General features: G+C 31.4%; 1 protein-coding gene across 1 annotated transcript; it reads left to right on the top strand.

The window, feature by feature from the left end:
* Positions 1-5,715: 5,715 nt before the first annotated feature.
* LOC129222750 (hypoxanthine-guanine phosphoribosyltransferase-like) lies at positions 5,716-23,274 on the top strand. The gene is made up of 8 exons (XM_054857280.1): positions 5,716-6,035; positions 6,809-6,915; positions 11,205-11,391; positions 12,951-13,016; positions 16,776-16,876; positions 19,681-19,724; positions 19,810-19,886; positions 23,136-23,274. Exons 1-8 carry the CDS (start codon positions 6,009-6,011, stop codon positions 23,208-23,210), a joined length of 684 nt encoding a protein of 227 aa, XP_054713255.1. The 5' UTR covers positions 5,716-6,008; the 3' UTR covers positions 23,211-23,274.
* The last annotated feature ends 353 nt before the right edge of the window (positions 23,275-23,627 follow it).

Here is a 23,627-nt window from a genome sequence, read left to right as displayed (position 1 = left end):
TATTTTTGTCACTTTGTTATATTATTTTTAATTATCTTAAATCAGTTTAAAACAAATCTGTTTCACTTGATTTACATTTTTATCACTCTAAACTAATCTTTCGGGATATTTATTGCAGAAAGGGCATAAGTCTAAATTTAAAAAAAAAAATTAATTAATTTCAATGACAAAATGAAACGTAATTTAAGCTGAGGTAAAGACCTTATTTGTGGCTCGATTAGTCATAAAAAATTTCGCAGAATTTAGTTCATTTCTGAATACAATAATCACTTCGTATTGATTCCTGAAAAGGTGCACAGGTTGGACTTATTCCCTTTCTGAAATAATCGATTCATTTGTGGTTCGTATGTATTTCGAAATGTTCACCCTCAGAAAAGCTTTTCCGAATGAAAATTTTCAGTGCTTCACCTTATTTAAAGTTGAAGGAAAATAACAATAATAAATAAATAAATAAATAAAATAAAAAGTATACTTTTCTTATTTAATTTAAAATATTGAGCGTAACACACCTACTTAAGCTTTGTTACTATTTTTAGTTGCTGATAGCATTTATCACTCTGAAATGGCATTTATTTTTTACGGATGGAGCACGTGAAACGAGACTTAAATATGCTGATCAAATCTATTGAGCAGAATGGCATATCAATGTCTTGATTTATTTTCTAGCGATAACGAGGTATAGCTTTGTGTTTTCCTTTTAAGAGGTTTCATTGATAGTTATTATTCTAGACGTATTGCAATGAATATGAACTTATTCACGGCATTTTTTGATTTTATTCATGATTGAGAGTTTTCCTTTACATGAGCAAAAGTAATGTAATGCGCAAAATTGGACTGTAAAAGCTTGTAAAGAGAAAAATAATTAAAACAATTGCCATCATAGATTTGGTTACATTACTCTGCTAATCAGGACATATTTAGGCATTCCTAATGACTTAAACGTAAAAGTTTTTAATTCATTCATTTCTCCCTCGAAAAATTTCTGCAGAATGATTTCATGATAGTTTTCAACAACATGACATGTTAATGGAAAACAATAATTTTAAATCAAAATTAAAACATAGCAACTGCATCGAAATAAAAGGCATTTTTTATTCTGAATCATTGGGTGAGTGGGAAAGTTCTATCCACCTTTTAATATGCAAATCTGCGATGGAATTGACGTCACACATGACATTGTAATGATGCAAATCGTTGTTCAATCGAACGTGTGGATGCCTCACATATAAATGCGCCGTGTGATGATTACTCATAGAGCCGTGATGATTACTCATAGAGTTTTAATCATCTCCAAAATAAATAAATAAATAAATAAAATAAAATAAATAAATAAAAACGAAAGAAAGAAATCTCAAAGTGTAACAGTGGATTTGTTTTTTCTTTTCCTTTATTTATTTTTTTAATTCACAACGAAAATTCTTTTATCAAAACAGGGCCCAATTTCCCAATAGGCAGAGTAAGCAGTTTCCTGGGGTGGCAAAATTTTCAGGGGCGGCAAATTTTGCTTTAATCATGTTTTTTTTTTTAATTATTACTCTTGAAGTGCTAGCATTCTTCCATTTTCCACAGTGACATCCTTTTCTCATAGTTTAATAACGTTTACTTTCACTCATCTTATTATGAAGATGAAATATTTTTCAAGCATGGTAATAGATGCGTGTAGAACTATAAGTGTGAAGACGAAAAGCGGTGTCGATTGAAGAAAAGCAAGTGTCACAGTCTTTGACTAGAAGCTCGAACAAGATTGGAGTTTGATTAAGATTTTTAGTGCTATAGTTAAGTTTATTCAATTATGGTATCTTCAGTGTTGGACGTTTATTCTCTCTTCTACATTATTAATATTTAAAAACTTCTCAGTTTTTCGTATTAAGTGACGAGCGAAAAAGACTGATTTTAAATAAAGAAAACACGCTTAGTTAAAAACCGATGAACAAATAGGAGTCTTGAAAAAGTTTTTAAAAAGTGATACATATTTTCAAATGGGCAGTTTTAAAAGCAGAATCTTTGGACTTTTTGGAATGCAATCCAGTAAAAATTTACAAGTGGTAAAAATTTACCATGGAGCAGTGAGGAGTGGTAAGAAACGAAAAGTAAATGAACATAATACACTGCAAAAGCGATTCAGAAACGTTCCTGGAAAATAATGGGCAGCTGATGTGTCCAATTTCTGCCAGTAACATATCTTGCAAAAACCAGTGACGTTTTCCGCTAAAATTCAGTAACCATCCTGAAATTATCCAGAAAAATTCAGAAATCTTCCCGTTTAAAGCCAGTTGTGTCTCTGGAACGTTAGAAAAGCATGCATAATACAATAGCTTGGCACCTTCCTGATTTATCAAGAAAGTTGTAAAAGCAGTATTGTAAACATGGCGAAAGCTAAGCCAGAGTTGCACGCACACACACACAAGCAAGTATCAATAATTTTACTCACCTACAATTCTTGTAAAGCTACGCAGTCCATAGATTTATTTGCTCCCTTTGGAACCTTAATCAGTCTGGACGGGCCGTAATCGGATCGAAGCCGATACACTTTATAAATACGCTCGGTTAATCTTTAAACTGAGAGCTAAAAATATTTTTCACAACAGTGAGAAGTCTGCATTCGTGCAACTTGTAATAATTCAGGAAACGTTTTACAATGATACTTGATTTTTCCAGGAAGTAGATGAAAACCATTGAAATCCCCAAACGGTACACGGAAATACTCAGTAACATTTCGGATTTTTTTTACAGTAACAGATTAAATAATTTAAATCTTTGGTTCATTGATGAAAATAATTCTTAATTTGCCAAATGAGGCAGTGAGAAGCAAAGGAATGCAAGTGGCAAAATTAAAAATTTGGAGATAACCAGTACAAATGGTAGGTGAACCCCTTCTCTATCTTGGGGCAAGATATATTACTAGTAGCCCTGATAGGTTCCGGTATACAACTTGATTTAAAAAAAAAAATTCAATGAAAGCCTACCTAGGATCTCATCTGTAAACGCGTTTTACTCAAAACTTCAAAATATCCTTATCCACTTGCATCCCTTTGCTTCTCACTGCCTCAAATGATAAAATACGAGCGTGAACGAATATCATCCATTCATAACACCTAAACATCTAATCGGAAGGAACGTTAATCATCACTAAAAGACAATTTCAAAAAAATTAAAAATTAATTGCATTATTGCATCTTTGTCTCCAAAATTTCCAAATAAGGTTTTTTTTTTTTTTTTTTTGAGGTCATCGTGACCTTCCATCGGGACACCCCTGCATATAAAGTGCCATCATTTCTTCATAAGCTTAACAGTTTAAATTTCGGGAACACTATTTTTTGCGTTTTTTTAACCACGGACATTTTGCATCTTTCTTTTTTTTTTTTTTTGAGGGGGGGGGAGGCGGCAGATTTCAGATCTGCCTAGGGGTGGCGTGGAGCTAAATTCGGCTCAGTATCAAACCCACTTTTGTCGCTCCACAAATGAAAATTCGGACAGTAAGAGTAATTGTAAGCTTTGAAAAACTCGACGTTTCTTCCTATCAAAACTTGGTCTATGTAAGAAAGACGAGAGAAGGGGAGGGGGGTGGGTTACATATACCCAGGGTCGGATTTCGACTTTACGAAAACCTTAGCTATTTCTAGTATTCCTAATACCTTTGTTGCAGGGAAACAGGCCAGCAGTTTACTTCCCAAAATGTGTGTATTTTTCTCTTACATAGAAACCCTTGTTTTTTTCTCATTTTTTTAATGCTCATGCTCCCTTGTTTTTCTTTCCTCTTTTTTTTTTTGCAATTGATCTTGAAGAGGAATGGGTATCTCCAATTTCAGGAACTCCGGCGGGGAAAATTTTGAAAAATTGCATAAAATTCCGTATTTTGAGGCTTTATAAGGTGTAATTGGGACTACATATTTATCAGGAAAAAAATATGAAAAAATAATAAATAAATAATCATTCTTTCGGAAATTAAGATCAATCAAAATAAAAATCATGTGTTATTCGGCAGATCGTTGACATTAATCAAGAGAAAAAAAGAGCGAGGGAGGAGAAAAGGTAACGCATCATCATTTGCTCCCAACAGTTTTCAGTATAATTACTTTTTGCTCATCTTCCCAATTCGACAACAAACACAATAATGAATTAAATGTGAAAAAGTGAATAGTAAAAAATGCGTAAAATTCTTTAAAAGAATTGGTGTAGAGATTTAAAATGTAGGTAACGAAAGAATAACATCCTGACCATTCGGACAATTAATGGTTTTATACATTTGATGAAAAATAAAATTGAAGCACATTTCAAAGAGTTGCAAAGACTTATTTTGTTATTTTCAAGGTCTCTAAGGCAATTAAAATGGTTTCTGACACTCAACTTGAACTTTCCAGTCTCTGATATTAGAATACTTGATTATATAGTTTTACAGGATTGTTCTAGCTGTGTAAGAAACACCTGTTTAAAGTTTAAAATAGATGTAACTAAAGATTTTTTATTACATATTTTTTCCCTCAAATCACAAGTGCTGCAGAAAAAGAATAGATGTAGTAATATTTTTATTCGTAATAAGCAGATTAATAATGCAGTAGAAGTAACATAAAAGCAAGCAATAACAAAAGAACTTCTAAAATACTGAATTCGGGACTAAACAAATAGGATGATTAAATTAATATGAAATATATGAGTCACAAAAAATATTTCAAGCAATATTCTTCAGAAACGCGACAATCATCGTTTTTGGTGCAGAATATATCAACAGAAGCTGAATTTGGCGCATTTTGCTGGCCCCTTCGCATTTGTTAGAAATTTTAAATTTCAAGATTTATCACTACATTTTTTCCTAGTTTTCAAGTATTTAGAAATTAATATATTTTTTCAAGTACTTTTCACTTTTTTTTAGGAACAAATCATACATTTTTTCGGGATTTGGGTCCCCCAACAAACCGGGGTCCTAAGCTATAGCTTGTTTATCTTATAGGCAGGGGGGTGCACAGAAATTTTGGAGCCCGTTACAAATGACTACTTTCCCGAGCCTCCATATTGTTTAACCCTACATTTCACCCCTAGTTTTAAAAGTATTGGATCCCCTTCAGGCTCCGTGTCCGGGCCAACAGGTATCTCTTCTCCCCGTGCACGCCACTGCTTATAGATGAACCCAGCACTGCATATACCATTCACGAGGGGAGTTCACGACACAGACTGTGCAATTAAAATTTTTGGGGAGTTAATTTTGATCGCCTTTCTTGTGGGAGGGGGGGGGGTCTACAATTTTTTTTAAATCGAAATTTGTTACAGTAACTCTTATTTCTTAAAAAAATAATTTTCAATGGTAAATGTACAAAGTAAAGTGAAAAAGTAATTTGTAAATCCAGTTATTATTTCTTTATGATCCCACTTCTAATTTTTAAAATTTAAATTTTTCTTTGTTTTGGATTTTGCTGTCAAATTTAAAAACGCGCGCGCGCGCGGAAGAATAAAAAACATAATAAAGAAAAAAACCTTAAATCGATGGATAGAATTGCACATATTTGTTCAAAACATTTCTATTTTTCTTCTATTAATCAAGTATTCCTTATAATTATAGATGAAAAAAAAAGCGAAAGGGAAAATAGACGTGGAACAACTATGACTACTTCGCCAAGAAACTGTTACTATGGTAACAAACATAACTACACTGCCGTTCGATTTCAAGCAGTGCAGTCAAATTTCGCGCATTATGACAGAAACGTAAAGCGTTTGGGTAGGAGATTATTTAACCCATCCTGTATATACATGCGCGCCAGGTGTGCTTTACATCCACCGATAGTTCTTTCCTGTGTTCTGTGTGTCGAAATGATGAAATATTTCAAGTTCTTTTGACGCATTCAGAATGCTTACGTAGTTCTATCTTTACGTGGTAATTGGACCGTTTCTGGCTGACTTCCTCAGTAACATCAGTGTTTGCGTAAGTGTGTTGACGCGTTGCGTACTCGAAGCATTCGGCGGGCGTCTGTCATTTTTTGAGAGAAAAAGTTCACTCTTGTGATTTGAAATTTGTCATGGAACCTGCCTCCCCAGGAATCATTGTAAGCATTGGAAATTTCCACAATTACGTTTTAAATTAATCCTTGAAAACTTCTTTAAAAAAATAAATATCCAAAATGTGTTGTATTTTTCGCCTACTGTCATTTTGTGGATATTCTTGCTTGTCAAACTTCCACACATGATCGTTTCCAGTTCTATAGTTTTCTAACAAATGTCCAAAAACTTTTAACGATGTGAAAATTTGCCAGTTTTCTTGGTAAATGGAAAGTAGAGTCCTCCATTATTTATTTATTGATTAGGTAAAAATGTAGTGTTTGAAATTTTACTGTAATTTATGGTTTGTTGGAGTTGAAGGAAAAATTATCGTAATTTCCTTAAAGAAAAACATTAGTTAAAAAACAAAACAGTTGCTAATTATTCTATACTCATGTTTTGAGGTTATAAGGAAGCCCTTTCTCACTGCAGAGGACATGAGCCTAGAATTTGTAAAAACATCCCACAAAACTCTTTAAATTCTGCTCCATGATTTTTCATTTATAGTCTCATGTCACTTGCATTGAAAATAGCATTTCTTGTAATGGCACAACACAAGACAAGCGTGTAATAATTTATTTTCTTTTTAACTTTTTTTTGCCTCAGTTTATTTTTAAAGTTATTGTTTTATTTCTTGCCATTGTCATAATTATTTTACTTTATCTTCACTTGATCCCTCAAATTTTTATTATTTTGAAGAATAAATCAAAAAATTGTATGTTAAATATGTTTCAATGAATTTGATTGCTTGTTGTGAAAGTAATAACTTTCTGCTCCTTAGATCCCTGATGATTATACTGGTTATCATCCAGATTTTTTCTGTGTTCCTAGACATTATGAAGGTGCTTTAGAATGTGTTTTAGTGCCTGGTGGTGTCATTAAGGACAGGTATAATTTATGATCTTTTTAACTTTCAAAACTAATGCTTTTGATTTATTGCTGTTTCTTATTGTTAATCAACTGTTATACATTTTAGTGTTCCTGTGAAACTGACCTTCTTTCAAATATTTGGTATCAAGTTGTGGTTCATATAATACATTGCAAATGTCAATGCATTCATAAACCTCTCAACCTGCATTGACATCTCCGAGATGTCAATGATACAATGACGGATGAATAAGGTGACAATATGTCCCCTGTTCAGGTATCCTGTCTGGTTGTCCCCGCACATGTGTCCCGTTTTCTGAAGTGACAGATTGAAACTCCTGAATTTTTCAACCGAAAGTCACTGGGTGGATGTGTTTATGCATTTTCATGCCAATAAATTAAATCATTCACTGTTAATTAATGTATTTTATGTTTGTTGTCTGGGACTAAATAATGCACTCATAGAAAAGACAATTTCTTTTATGACTAATGTGCGAAAAGCATTTCTGAATCGTTGTTCGTAAAGCAATGTTGATTTTAAAAGGAAATTGTATGAAATTTGTTAAGAATCTCATTTTTGTGTCCGAATTTCATTTAAATTACATCAAAGAAACATCAATTCTCTTTTTGGTCATTTTTGTTTTTTCTTGATCATAAACTTTAAAAGAAAGAGCTTTTTTTTAAAATTTAAAATAGACCTTTACAGGTACCTGAAATTGTTAAATTATCCCCCTGCCCCTCCGTCCCACTTTTCAGTCCCAAACGCCACCTCTGTTACTTTAATATAAATACTGAAAATTAATGTTTCTTTCATTATTTATATATAAATACAGTAGACCCTCGTTTAACGCGGGGGGGTTACGTTCCATGGGAATGCCGAGCAAATCGAAACCGTGTAAATGAAGACCTAATACTAGTGTTAAAATAGGGGTTTGGTTCTGTAGATAACAAAATACTTCATTCTAGTGATGTCTAATTGTATAATAAGTTAAATGTGTACTTATAGCGACTTTTATGCACAACATGTATAAAGAAAACATAAATTAATTTCGTGTTCTGTTTATAAAGAGGCGCTGGCTATGATAGTCTTTTGGCAATCATTAAGAATTAGATCATTTCTATTTTCTAGGAATGGCTCAAAAGTTTCAATGAATATTTTTGGTTGTGCATCACCGACCACAGGTATCCTTATTGGTTTTGGCCTCCTTTGTCACTCCTAAAAGCTTCTTCCAGTGAGTTCTGAGCTGTGCGAGTTTAATAACTTTACTTCTGGATAGAGCTCTGGAACCGATCGCATAAAAAGTCTTGGGTGGACCAAGCTCTCTTATTAGCACACGCCAAATTGTAGTTGATTATGCTAAATCTGCAATTTTTAGGAGTTTGGGTTTTGAAAGAGGGGGAAATTTTCATGGGCACCCATATGCAAAGTTGCAAGGGGAGGCTCAAATATTTCCCCAGTGGTTTAGCTGAATATTTTCCCCGTGGAAACTGATTTCAGGACAGATTAGAGTCATTAAAATTTGATGTTTTTCATAACTAATTCATTAATGGCTGGAGAAGAAATGTTTTTACATTTTTGCAAAGAAAAAAGTACTAAAAGCAAGAAAGTTCTAATTTCAAAGGAGGCTCGAGCCCCCCCCCCCTTGCCCCCCTATATGGCGCCCTGGGAAATTTTATCTGCTTGCATCGCTGCATCTGCATAAAACCAAAACTCATCCGCATAAAATGAAATAAAGGTGTCAAATCTTAAACCTCATACAATCGAAACCGCGTAAAACGAGGGTCTACTATATGCATTATATGTAAAAGTTTAGGTACTTTAAATGGTATGGCATTAATTGTGGCTGATATCTACAAAAATTTATGAAATGTGATAATTTAATGTTTTGTAAATAAAATTTGAAGCTGATATTGGCTATTATATTGATTAAGATAAATAAATACCTTTTGTGCTGAACAGTAAAGTAAGACAAAACAGCGTTAGAAGAAGCACAAATTTGCAAATTACAGCAGACACGTGTTTCGGCATTACAGGGAACGCCTTTTTCAATGCAGAAAATAATGAGCTTATGGATGAAAAGACATCGGATGTCTTTTCATCCATAAGCTCATTATTTTCTGCATTGAAAAAGACGTTCCCAGTAACGCCCAAACACGTGTCTGCTGTAATTTGCAAATTTGTGCTTCGTCTAACGTTGTTTTGTCTTACTTTATTATATTGATTATTGACTATTATGTTCATACACTCTTTAAAACTGTTTACAAATATAAATGAGCATGTAAAAAATCTCAAAACATCACAGTATCATCACCAATGTAAAAATTTTATATGAAATTAAAACATGAAAAACTTACCTTATGTTATATTAATATAACTGATTATTGTAACATGTAATGTTGAAATATATTTTAGAAGTAATATTTTACTTTAAAATTTTATTGATTTTAATTGAGTTACTTTAGCCTTAGCCGCTTTATTCAATTTTCCTTTGTTAGCTACTTTTATAAAATTATATAATTCAGAAGTAAAAAATGCATTAGTGCACAACATAAAGCACCTTTCTTTTTTCTTATCAACCATTATTTTTTAAGGAGACATTGTTAATCTATTTTAATATTGTTATATTACTAATAATTTTATAAATGAAAAATAGGAAAACAGGGTTTGTACGGATCATGGAAATTCTGGAAAGTCATGGGGGGAAAAAACTAACAAATTTCAGATCTGGAAAAGTATGGAAAATTAATATTTTCAGTGTAAGTCATGGGAATTTATTTTAAGTCATGGAAAAATGTCTTGGACAGTAAAAAGTGACAGTAGCTAAAAGAGCATTAGAAATCGTGAATGATTTAACAGTATTGCTTGTAAATACTGGAAAATTGAATGATCCCAAAAACAAAGCCGAGTTTAGGAATCCTATTGCATCCGCTATCGTAACAGCTGCCCGCTGTTTTTTTGTTATGTAATTTTACTGCTGGGACATAACTAATTTTAAATTCACCGTTATTTTCGGCAGCTCTTATGTTATATTCCATAGTAGTGAACTTGCATGTTCTTGGTTTTGCCACCCCCACTCAAAAAGTGTAATTCAGTTGCATCCAAGTTTGTTTTTTTACCATTCTTTAAAAAAAAATTAAATTTATAAGAGTTTAGTTTACTTTGTTGAAGGCTTTAGAAAGTAATTACTTTAGACAGGCGATATAGCATAGAACTATTGGAATTCTAATAGTCAAATACCACACTCCAGTCTAATAGTCAAACAACCTGCCCAACGTACAGCTTGCAAAAATGATCCATGTGGCCAGCTGAAATATCTGGTTCAGAAAAATGAATTAACTGGCAAGTGTGAATTTACTTCAGTGAGCGAAAATACTGTCAAATTACATGGATGATTAGAAGCCCTGTTGACACCAGAGGGCAAAATTTTTATGAAGTAAATTTATAATTGGAAACTTTGTAATGTGTCATTCAAGCTTTGTCCCATTCACTACTATTCTGCCCTATTTATTAAATATTTATTAGACATTTAAACATCAGTGTATTGCTTCACTATATTTTTTCAATACTTCAATGAGCTAGTTGCATTTACGTAATTTTATTAATCCCCATTTGCGAAAATTGGCAAGTTTGACATTAAATAGTTCTATTCTCTTTGTATGACGAGTTCATGAAAATTTTTATGAAGTCATGGAAAAGTCACGGGTTTTTTTATCCAAATTGAGTATGAACCCTGGGAAAAGAATATTATATTACATTACATTAATGATATATTAATGTGTTACACATTATTTTAATAAATGAATAATATTGATATGATTAATTTTTATATTGCAAAACCTCAGTTCAAAATCAAAATATCATGGTATTTTCAGAATAAATATTGGATATATATCAGTGAACCCTGATATTATCAATTAAAAACTTTATTCCAGTTTGTAAGCTTCCTGCGGGCTGTAGGTTGTGTAGAATACTTATTTCTGAACAATGCTTAATACTCGATTAAAAAAACTATTTCTATCCATAGTATGCAAAGATAATAGTTTCTGTGGAATCAACACCACACAACCACATCTTTTTACTTTGGGGGGGAAAAAAAAAGTTCCTTTTAAAGCCAAAGCATGTTACTGCAATTCTTTGCAATTTTGTGCCATTTTAATTCTGTCTTGATATTATTTTTCACATAAATTGTTCTTGTGAATCACCTTGTAAAAGTATCCTATTTGTTTTTGTTAAGCTTAACTAAAAGGCTCACAAGCTTTAAAATATTGTAAACAAAATTTATATATATATATATTTTCTTTTCCTTCAGGATTGAGAGACTTGCTCAAGATATCGCAGAAGATATTGGAAAGGAGCCAATATTTGCCCTTTGTGTTCTCAAAGGAGGTTATAAATTTTTTACTGACCTTATTGACCAAGTGAAAAAATATAACCATTATGCTACTCGTAATACAATTCGTATAGCGGTGGATTTCATTCGTTTAAAGAGCTATAAGGTAATAGGCAGATAATCCCTTACATGACTTTATATTGAAAAAAAAATTGATATTTCTTTTCCCTTCTTTTTCTTTCATTCATTCATTCTTTTTTTTAAGTAGAAGATGTGACTTACAGTTAATAGCAGTAAGAACATTTTCATTTCTTAATAATTTTTATGTTTGTAACACCTTATACTGTAGAAAGATTTTATTTATTTATTTTTTTAATGTAAAGTGAGTTGTAGAATATATTATTATAAATTGACTGCATCAGTCTTTCAATTTATTATAAATTAACATTTAAGTATAAAATACTGAAGTCCACAATTCTGTAAAAGGTATTAAAATCTGTAGAAGATGAATAATTATCTAGTTTTTGTCAAAATACTATGAAAGCATAAAATGAGGTATTTATGATAATATTCAGTTCTGGAAGCTTTTATTCTTATAAACGGGGTATTTGTTTATCAGTTAACCTGATTAAGCGAGTCTGACAGTATAAGGTAAAAGGAAATGTAAATAATCTGGTTTTAGATCTTAGTGACAATTAAAAAGATTTTTTTGGTTTTCTCGTAAGAAAAAATTTTTCTACTATGAATTTCTATGCAAACAAAGGAATTTAGTATGTTATGTTATTCTATTAGAGAATTGAAAATAAAAATGTTCCGTTATTTCATAAGTTAGATCTCAAGTAAAACTGCAATAAAAATTGTTTCTTTCAAAAGCCGCCTGTTTCAAAATTAATCATTTTGCTACAGTTCAAACCCAAATGGTTTTTCTCTTTTAATTGAAGTGAATTAAGTCACCCTTGTGAAGTTATTAAATTGAATACCAGGTTATGAACTTTAATTTGACACAAAATTTTGAAAAAAAAAAAAACCCATTGAAAATAAGCATGTCAATATTTCCAATGTCTGCATGAACTTGAAATATTCAGCTTGAAGGATACTGTAAACTTATAAGCAAAATAAAATTAGAAATGTAATCTGTTTAAATTCAGCTTGCATCATAAATGCTTTTAATTGTTAGATGTATAGATTTAATACATTTTTGATCTTGTTTTAGAATATTTGTATTACCAAAAAACTCAAGGTGAAATAAAATTAATTTATTGTTTTGAATTTTTGAAAGCCAGTGGTTTATTGGCAGCATTTCCAAGTTGCAGATCTGGGTTCCATTCCCAGGTTGGGTTTTGTTGACTCCACCTTTTATCCCTTCAGTGGGTCGATAAAAGGAGTACCAAGTGTGCTAGGGAACTAAACCCTGAGGGTTCTGCGTGCGGCTGACCACCTAACTGGAAACATCTGCCTTGCACCCTTGGTAATGAAAACAGAGATGGCACATTAGGCTTTTGCTCTCATGGGCTGTTGTGCCCCTGAGTTTTTGAATAAAACCCTTACAATGCTTTTAGCTATTGATCAGTGTCTTAAATATCAAAAGCATTGGTTGTTAATGAATATAGAGAATGTAAAAAGTTATGAATTGTAATAAATTATTTTTATTTGCAATATTATGATTGCAAGTAACATTTTATTTTTCTACATGTATTTACAAAATTAATTTCTTTTGTTCAATAGGATGATGAAAGTGCAGGAGATGTCCAAGTGATTGGCATTGATGATTTAAGCGTATTAACTGGCAAAGTAAGGTTTCTTTTTAATGTGATTTTTTTCACATATAAAAAGCTACAGACAGCTTCCATGAAATTGTGTAGTTATTGCAGTGACATTTAATAGTTTCTTAGAGTTCTCTATTAGGATTAAATTCCATTGATTTTCATCATTCTATATATCCTGCTTTCTAAAAGTCTTTCACTGTATACGAAAATACCATGACTTTTTATCAATCTTTATAATAATGATTAACTTTAAATATTAAAATTTTTGCATTTACTGATATTTTTACATGCTATTCACCCTGATTTTTTGACTGACTATTTGGCATTTCTTCAAATCACTATTCATTACATCCCTACTTCCCACTAAAAAACAAGTATTGTATTGCACTAATGATCTGAAATTGCTCTTGTAGGAATAATTATAAATTGTAAGCACAAATTATTTGCCGAGTATTTTTCAGAATCTTGATTGGAAGCTTAGTTTTCATTTAATTAATCTTACTCTCTTTAAATAAAAAGTTGGAATAGTTGAAAGATTATGGAGAGTCTAATCTTGTTATATAAAAATATAATGAAGTGTCAAAATGAATTAAAATGCTATTTCTATCTTATATGCTAAATTAAAATCTATCTCATGTCCTGTAACATTAAAAGTTTTCATTCTGTTTTTTCATTCACTGATTTTTTCCCCCCTTCAAATGTATAAATTGCATGTAGTAAGGTGCAGTGACAGATAAATATCTAGTTTGGCCCAAGATACAAGCTGTATTCACAATCTCGGAGATTAAATGCAGATTTATATTTTTTGGTTTTTCGCTCTATATTTAGGATACTAACAGATTTTTTGTATGCAAGTTCTGATTCTTATTTAATTTCTATGTTTTTTAAACACATCAGTAACCAAACTAACCTTTTAGTTTAATACGGATTCCCTTAGATTGGGCATATGTATTACAGCTCCATATCAATTCTCAGGGTTTGCTGATATATATCATGATATATATCACGATGTATATCCAATATTAATTTTGAAAATTTCGTGATATTTTGATATTTTCAATATTTATTTTTTCAACTACCAAATTACCGTATTTTCAATATAAAAATTATTAATCATAGTAATTTTGTTTACTTTTTATTAAAAATAGCCAAAAAGTTATATAAGGTCAGTTGGGGCAAGTGCGACTTAGGTTAATAATCAGAAACCGGGAATATCTGCAAGGCTGCTTGCCATCTGGGTAGCTAGGCAAATGTTATTACTTTGCACTGCGTGCGTTAGATCGCGCTACTTGAATGGTAACTCTACTCCCTCCCTTGTTTCCTAAATTTTCTCATTCCCACTACAGTGCCATGTTGTTATGGTTTCGAGAAATCATTGTTTCTTCTGTTGTTGTTCTCAATTTTTCGTGCTTCCAAAACGTAAGTACAACTATTTTACGTCTACTTTTCGTATTTTTAAAGCTGAGATTTATTATTTTTTACTTTAAAATCAATTAATTTTAGGGCTGCACTTGTCCCAGAAAATTATACGACTGGGAAAGTGCGGCCCGAAAAAAAAGGGGCAAGTGCAGCCTCGCATTTCTTGGGGCTGCACCTTCCCATTAATCTGGCAATGTTCTTTTATGACAGATATAATTTGCTTGCAACAATTTAATGAAGCAATGTAATTTATTTTTAATTCCTGCATCTTTGTATAACTAACAATAAGTGTCACTAGTCTATATTGCTCCAATATAACTGCTTATATATACTGCTCCATAATATAAATTAAATTGTTAATTACTATATTAAGTGTGCTTATACAAAAAAATATGTTCAAGTTCGTCAAAGACAAGTTACCTTTTTCAGTTGTATAGTTACCTTTTGTATTATTAAGTTAATATTTTATAAGTTCGTTGATATTCAAGTTTTAAAGATTATTCCTTGATATGCAAGTTTTGTTTTTGTTTTTTTTAAGCTTATCAGCGTAATAAAAGTTATCTTTCATGTTCTTTATTTAATTTAAAGTAAAAACTTCATAATTTTGTTTAATAATCCATTGTTCCTTGAACGTTCTTCATTTTACATTGACAGGTTTCGTTAGGAAAAATGTAATAACTTCCCAATGAATAGGTGAAAATAAAAATAAAAAAAATCGTTTTTAATCAGGAAAAAATACTCTATTGATTGCATTTGCCCCTTATTTTCTCAAACTGTTTTTAAAAAAAATTCAGATAGGTGATGCTCTTGCCCCACTTTTTATTGAGAAAGTGCGGCCCTAGAGCACAAAAGTTTAAAACAATTTTTTTCAACTTTTTTACTTGCAATGATTTTAACAGGCTCATGTCTTGGGAAACGCCCTAAAACAGGTAACATACGAAATAAAAATTAAATTTTTTTTATCAAGTCTTGTAATGTCTAGGCCTTAATAAAGTCGAACTATACAATTTAAGGGTTGCACTTCCCCCAACTCACCTTACTATGTTTTTATGATGTATTAATACATGATTAATATAACAAAGTAATATAATATTCCTTTTTATTTTATGTGCATAAATATATTAGCAATGTAACAATTGTAATTCATATTAAAAGTGCCTAGTTAAATATTAAACATTGGTCTGAAAAAAAAAAAGAGATGTCTAATGACTGTGCACCGACTAATGCATATTTTTCATTTCTGAATCATACAACTGTGTAAAGAAGAAAAATGACTAAAACTGCTATTGCTAAATTAACTCCACTAAAAATTGGAAAAAAAATGTAAAATGAAATATTAGGTATAAGTAATGAAAAAAATCTTAATTTTCAGTCTACATATTGCAATAATAATATAAGAAAATAAAGTAATTTGAGGATGCATTTACTATTTTTGAAGACTTTATTTTGTGCTGATTGAAGATATCGGATATATATCAAAATATCGGATATTTTCGAAAATATCATGATATTTTCGAACCCTAGTGCAAAAGAATAGAATAGAGATTTTGACATAAGTTTTTCTAGTTGAGCATACCATGCATTTTCGTTTTCTCATTCAAAAATAAATAAAAGAAAACTTAGTAAAGTATTAAGGTAACATGTTGAACTATTTACTTTTCTTTGTTTTGAGATAAAAATTATTCAGAATTTAACTTTTGTTTAGTAAATAATCAAGCTGTGAATATAGTTATCTTATATAATTAAAAACTGAGCGTATGTACCTATGTTTGTCCGAGTTACTTCTCCCGAATGCCAATGAATTGACCATCGAACGAGGTATTGATGGATTCGCTATCCTCCCGTCTTTATGTTTGGCCATTTAACATAATCCTCTGATGATAATTAGTGGAGATATCAATTAAAAACCATTAATTATAAGACTTGGATTTCAACATAAAATCACTATTTTTTGAAGGCTTTCCTCCATTCAAATTATTATTCAGTGCTTCAACTTAACTTTTCGTAATACCACTTTTATTAAAATTAATAGCCAGAAGAGAATCGTTGAGATGAAAGATCTGTTGTCAGTTTTTTTCTAGAATATGAACAAGTAATATTCAAGTAAACTTTTGTTTTAAAGGTTTTTCCTGTAATCGGGGGATTTAAGATATTTCCTTTTTGGTTATTTTTCTGCAATCTGCTTCAAAATTTTACTGATTTATTTTTTTTTTTTTTTGTTCATGCCTGATTGTTGAACACATGTCACTTGAAATAACTTTTATTTTCGATGTAGACCATGCAAAGCTGGGGAACGCAGCTAGTCATGATATAATTTTTGATCATACTGATTTATTTTATTTTTTTAATAACTTTTCTTTCACAGAATGTGCTTATTGTTGAAGATGTGATTGATACTGGTCGTACTATTAAAGAGCTTTTACGATTGGTAAAGTCATACCATGTAAAATCTGCAAAAGTTGCCAGGTAATTTTATATTTTAAATGAAAAAGTAATGTTTAAAAATACTATTATCATCAACTGATCGTATAAAAACATAAGCTTGAATAAGTATATGCACTGAGCTCATCTCCTTTTCCCCCCATTATCAATGCAAAATATTGTTTAGAATTTAAATGAAAATTAGAAAACAAATAATATACAGTAGTTTTACAAATCATCATTCATCTTAAAAATGGAAAAGATAACTCTTTTGGGCCAGGATCAATGGAAGTTATAAGGTCACCTTAAAACTGTGAGTTTAGAAAGATCAAATACATTACAAACCACACTGTTCATTATTTCCCAAGAAATCATTTTCATCTTCTATGTTTGTTTACCAATGGATTTATCACACCTGTTAAAATTTTTCACATTCTCAATTTGGATAAAACATGGATGCATGAATAAAATTTCATTTATGTTCAACCTTTCAGTACTCTCTAAGCATCACATAGACACAAGACCCTTTTTACATTTGCTTATTATAGATTGAGTTGATGGCTTGTCCTGCTTTCTATTTTCCTGTCGAGTCAACACTATCGTGTAGAAATCATCAACACACTATCAGTTTCATTTTAGTACAATTGAGAGAAGGTTTGATTGAGCCCAATGGAGTCACAACAGATGCCACACATATTTCTTGTAAGGGCAAAAAACTCTTTTTTTTTTTTCTTTTTTTTTTATAGATAACGGTTTTATATTGAAAATGCTGTTTATGTTGTTTCAACTCTTATGTATTGAGCAATTTAAATTTATTGACTGCATAGATATGCACATGGTAATATGTACCCCAAATAGTTTCTGTCTTGTGTTTGGGTACGATTAAAGAGTTATGAATATTAAAAATCTTTATTTTTTGCATAGTTTATCTGTTTATATTTATAAATTTAAATCTAATTTTCAAATATAGTTTTATTAGCATCACAAAACTATATTTAGAGTCTGAGGCCCTGCATTACCAGTGCAGGCTTAGCTGTTGCTTTCAGATGCACTGAAAATCCACTACATCTAACTAAATTTTTAATTTTTAAAAGTACATGGTTAGTCCAAACTAAAAACTATGAGCTTATGGTATTATTGAATTTCATATGAAAAATTCATCTTATTACTGATATAATCAGGTTAAACTATATGTATACACACTGAGTGAAACCATTGTTGATAAACACTCAGTCTTACTTCTTCGTTCCCAGCTGTTAGTATAGGATGTGCAATTGCCCCAATGAGCAAATATATTCTTACCATAAATATGCATTGAAGATGAAAGCCACTGCATCATATGAGGCATTATTAAGAATTACCATGTCATGAAGAAAAAACAAGATGGAATTTTGTGTTAATGCTTTTATTAGAATGAAAATGAGAAACAAAATTCAAGGTTTTCCATTGGAAAAAGAAAAATACATATATATAGGACTGGCAGATTTGTCCTTGTTGTATGGAACCCATATGAGGCAATAAGAAACAATTAAGAGCTTCAATTAACACTCAGAGAAAGTTCAAATCCTAGGTAGGCTTTCATTAATTTTTGTTTCTTCTAAATCATACTGTATAGCAGAACCCATCAAAGCTACTAGTACCATCTCTTGCCCTAAAACAAAGGAGAGTTGTTTCTACCATTTGTACTGTTGAAAAGCAATAGCTTTGTGCAAGGTAAATTAGATATACATGGAACAACGTTTAAAAGCACAAAAAGGATAAAAAGTTTTTAAAAATGCAGACATGTTTCAGAGGCAATAGCCTCCTTCCTCAGTGCGGAATGAACAAATGGGTGAATTAAGGTCATGGGAGAGTTTAAATGTGTAACCGGAAAAACATTGACCAATCAGATATCAGAGAGTGCTGAGGCAAAATATGACGTATTCTAACATGTAAAATTGAATAAGATTGGAGAAAAATGTGGAACAGCCAAAGACTCATTGCAAAGATTATTTAAGTTTTTATGAATGTAAAAGGATTCCAGAAAATCTAATTCACCTACTGTTGTAGGTCTGCAAATGATCTTGGCCTCCGAAAAGAACAACCGCATTTAAACTCTCCCATGACCTTAATTCATCCATTTGTTCATTCCGCATTGAGGAAGGAGGCTATTGCCTCCGAAACATGTCTGCGTTTTTAAAAACTTTATCCTATTTGAGCTTTTAAACGTTGTTCCAAATTTTAAATTTTGGCACTTACATCCCTTTGCTTCATGCTGTTTCGGTCTGTTTATGTACTAGTACTTTCATGAAACAAAATAATATAATTTTTAAATTGAAATGTCTTTTTACTAACTTCAAAATTGGACTTCATTTAGGTTTATCAAAATAATATAAAAGTTTGACATATAGAATCCGTATCAGAATCTTGAAGAAAAGTATTACATTTGATGTTTTCAAAAATCAAACTTTCAAAATGCTACTTGATTGTCAGTTATTCTGTTCTAAAACATAAACAATAATAAATATTGTGTTTAAGACTTTTTAATTTCCATAAATAGTTTAAACTTGGTTTTAGTTTAAATAGACTTTAACTAAATAGTTAAAATAGATTTTAATAACTTTTTTGCTTCCTCTATTTCTCTATTCGCGCATTTATCATACATTCCGTGAAAAGATTTTTTGCATTTACCAAATTTTCTAAGGTGCCTTCATTATTGTAGTTTAAAGGTAACGTAGTGTGTGTGCTATGCACTACTTCTTTTTCATCCACTAAAATGTTTTATATATAATTATCCCGTAAATCAATATTTTGTCTGCACATGGTATAACGTGAATTATAAAGTCATTCTCTTCTGCTTTGCTTTCCAGCTTACTTGTGAAACGCACAAAGGGAAATTTTTATCGCCCTGATTGTAAGTTTTTTTCTTTTTCTAAGTAAAATTACACTGCACAGTAATTTTTAATGTTACAAACAATGTACTTTTCCTTTTCCTACAGATTGTGGATTTGAAGTTCCAGACAAATTTGTAGTCGGATATGCCATTGATTATAATGAGTACTTTAGAGATTTGGATGTAAGTATGATTCAAAGTGCAAAATTTTCTCTCTTTTTTTTTTCCTTTAACTATTATATTTCATTTGTAACGTAAGAAATAAAAAAAGAATTCTCTCAAAGAGTGGAATACAATAGAAAGTAAGGTATGCTATAAATTTGAAGTCATTGCTAGTAATGCAATGACTTCAAATAACTGTATACAGTTAAACCTCTCTTAACAGACACCTCTCAAATTCGGACAATTCTTAATTCCCCGATTCCAAGGCAAATAACATTATTAAGCCCCTGTCCTGCGGACACCCCTCTATTTCAAACAATGAAATTTGTCCCATTAGTGTCTGCGTCAAAGAGGTTTTACTGTATGTTCCTTAAAAAATACAGCTGAATCAAAATTTTTTGTATATAATAGCATTAAGCATACTCAATTAAAGAAATTTAACAAATAATTTCACATGTCGCTATACTAGAAAATTTCTTTTAAGTTCAGGTAGCACAACTTTTTAGGAGTAACAAGTGAATACTGTCAGAATTATATATTAAAAGAGGTTGCAACCACATGCTTTTTCAGGAGTAATGTTGTATGCTAATCTTTACTGTCATCACATCTCTTATACACTAACTACCAATAAGTATTTGGACACCTACGCAAATGTCGATATCTGCGGTCCTAAGGTATGTCACGGCCTCCGCCGGTATTTATCGTGTAGGAAACAGCATCGGCTTTAGTCGCATGCAAGATGCCTCGCAGTTCGGAGCTCTCTGATTTCGAGAAAGGTATAATTATCGGGTATCACAAATGTGGCCGATCCTTAAGGGAAATTATTCGCGATCTGAAGTACCCAAAATCGACAGTGGCCTATGTGATTAAGAAGTGGAAGGTGAGCGGTCATTATCGGAATGTGCCCCGAGTCTGCAGACCCAAGAAACAGGAAGATAGAGACCGACGAGTGCTGTCCAGAGAAATTCGGAAGAACCGCACCCAACTGATGGCCCTCATCCGCAAGGAGTTTCAACATTCATCCGGGAGTATTGTTTCATATAATACCATCCATAAGGAAGCACATCTGCTTGGTTTTCATGGTCGTGCTGCTGCCCGTAAGCCTTTGATCACAAAGTCTAACCGCGCTGCTCCGTTAATGTGGTGCAAAGCACATCGAAATCGGACCGTAGATCAGTGGAAACAATTTGTTTGGAGTGACGAATCAAGGTTCACCCTTTACCGTTCGGATGGCAGGGTCTGGGTCTGGCGTCTACCTGCAGAACATCTCCTGCCAGAATGCATTGTGCCAACAGTCAAGTTCGGCGGAGGTGGAATTGTGGTCTGGGGGGTGTTTCTCTTGGTATGGGCTGGAACCCTTGGTCCCCATTCATGGTAAGCTCAACTCCGATGTTTACTGCACTATTTTGGATGAGAATGTGCTTTCTACGTTGTGGCAGTTTTACGGGTTGGACCCCTGTTACTTTCAGGGCGACAATGCCAGTTGTCATGTTTCGACGTTAACCAAAGCTTGGTATGGTGCCAATGGAGTTCATCGAATGGACTGGCCTGCCCAGAGCCCAGATTTGAACCCTATCGAGAACCTCTGGGACGAGTTGCATCGCCGAATTCAGGGGTGCACTCCCCGTGCAAAATCGGTGAAGGAACTTCTATGCCTACTCCAAGCTGAGTGGAAGAAAATACCACTAGCTGTCATACAAAGACTTGTGGAAAGTATGCCCCGGAGGGTTCACGCTGTAATTGCCTCTCATGGTGGCTCTACCAACTATTGATTTTGAATAAAGTTAGTTTTTCTTTTCTATCACAGGTGTCCAAATACTTATTGGTAGTCAGTGTAGAACTTTAGAAATTTATTTCACATTCTATTTAAATCCCTGATCATAAAGTAACTATTTCAGGGACAGTTTGACATTAATGAATAATGTAAAAAGTTCCATTAATGCTTTAAAAATAGGCTGTTTGAAGTGTATGCTAGAATTCTGTATAATTTGCTCTCTATATTTATTATCTTATTAGTATATAAATGTTTCAAAAGAATAATACAAACTATTCCCTTTAAAAAAAAAAAAAAGTTTTGTTTCTTAAATTAATGTTTTGTTAGCTAATTTGATATTTTCAAGTTTTGAGTGTATGAAGAAAAGCCATACGTATACAGCTAATGATTAAAATGAAACACTTGATATTTTAATATGTTCTTATAATCAATCAACAAAACTAATAAACTTCAATTCCGATCAAGACTATTGTGCCATAAAATTTTCTTAGTTATATCTATTTTTGAATAAGTATATAATGTTTAAAATGGAAAAAAAAAAAAAGCTGTCAAATTTGATTTTACAAAAATTTTAAAGTGAAGAAAAAAAATCAAAATAAGTACACGGTGCTTGCTTTTTTATGCCTAAGTAATAATTTTATTTTTTTAGGGACTCGCTGCCCATAAAACATGTTACTTACAAATGAACTAACTAAAGAACATTTCTTCTATTTCGAAAAGCATGCTTTGAATTTTATTTACTATTTTTCTAAGGAAAATTCAGCTTTTTTTTTTTCATGTTTTATTTGTTATGTAATTTTGTTTCATATTTATAAATTTCATTTTGATGGCGAAGTTAGTGAAAATTAGTCTAGTTAAATTAGTTACATACTAGCCAACCTCTTTATCAAAAAATATAGAAGTTTTATGGGAAATTATTTTGCAGTCATTGAATTGAATCAGTTGCTTAACTAATAAAAAAACTTTAAAAGTACTATTTATATTTATTACCATAATAGCCAGTGCACAATCTTTTTTTCGCTTATCTGAAATAAATATTTATATGATGTATTGAAACAAATCCTTCATTAATACATCACTAACAACTTTTTAGATTATTTCTTCTGAAAAGTAAGTAAAAGTTAATTGATGCAGAGCTCACTGCCCTGTCATCATTGCTTCCAAACACAGATAACTTTGGGTTTTTGATACCACTGGAATTATGTAATAGATTCATTCCAAAGTATGAGGAGGGAAAGGCAGAAAGGTTAGCAGATCTGTGTTTTAGTTTAGGCAATTGTGTTTTATTTTCAAAGCGATTTTACATTGATTGAAAACAAAGCTTATATTGATAACTATTCCAGTATCATTCTCCAATTCTTCATATATGGACTACAAATATGATTGATATTTATTAATAAAATCTTAGATTTAAAACTAAAACTTAAAATTCATTCTTTATGATAGTTAATTATCATTGATGCTTTGAAGTGTCAAATATTTATTTTTTTTTCCAGCACGTCTGTATTGTAAATGAATATGGGAAGAAGAAATTCGGTTCTAGCTATCCAAATGGCAGCATCAGGCAGTAATTTGTTTCAATATGTGATCTAGGCTATGCTTGTGATTTGCTTTCATTAGATAGTAGTAGCAGTATTATGTTGAGAGTATTTATCAGTTTTATGTGTTCATCAATTGTATAAAGTGATTTTTTTTTGTATACATATTTACACAATTAAACTTCATATTTTTATTAAATTTGTGTCATTATTCTGGAAAAAATCTTGCTATTGGAAATTCATAAATTTATTTCATAATTAATATATATACACATCAAATATATGATTTATACAAAATATATGATTTATACAAGTTTAAATCTCCATGCGTATGAATAAATTAAGAGCTCAAATTTGTAACTTTCTAGATACATGTATACATTCATTAAATGCTTCTTGAATAAATAAATTTTAATTTTTTTTTCTTAAAATCTGTTAAAATATCATATC

The sequence above is a fragment of the Uloborus diversus genome, chromosome 5, assembly GCF_026930045.1.
Source record: "Uloborus diversus isolate 005 chromosome 5, Udiv.v.3.1, whole genome shotgun sequence".
In the NCBI taxonomy this organism is placed as follows: Eukaryota; Metazoa; Arthropoda; class Arachnida; order Araneae; family Uloboridae; genus Uloborus; species Uloborus diversus.
The sequence above is the reverse complement of the archived record's forward strand: the minus strand, read 5'-3'. Positions and strand labels throughout refer to the sequence as shown.

Bases quoted from the DNA above. Each gene is read 5' to 3' on its own strand.
- LOC129222750 (XM_054857280.1), top strand. From the start codon at position 6,009: ATGGAACCTGCCTCCCCAGGAATCATT. The intron at 13,017-16,775 runs GTAAGGTTTCTT...TTTCTTTCACAG, and splicing joins TAAGCGTATTAACTGGCAAA to AATGTGCTTATTGTTGAAGA. The intron at 16,877-19,680 runs GTAATTTTATAT...TTTGCTTTCCAG, and splicing joins AAATCTGCAAAAGTTGCCAG to CTTACTTGTGAAACGCACAA.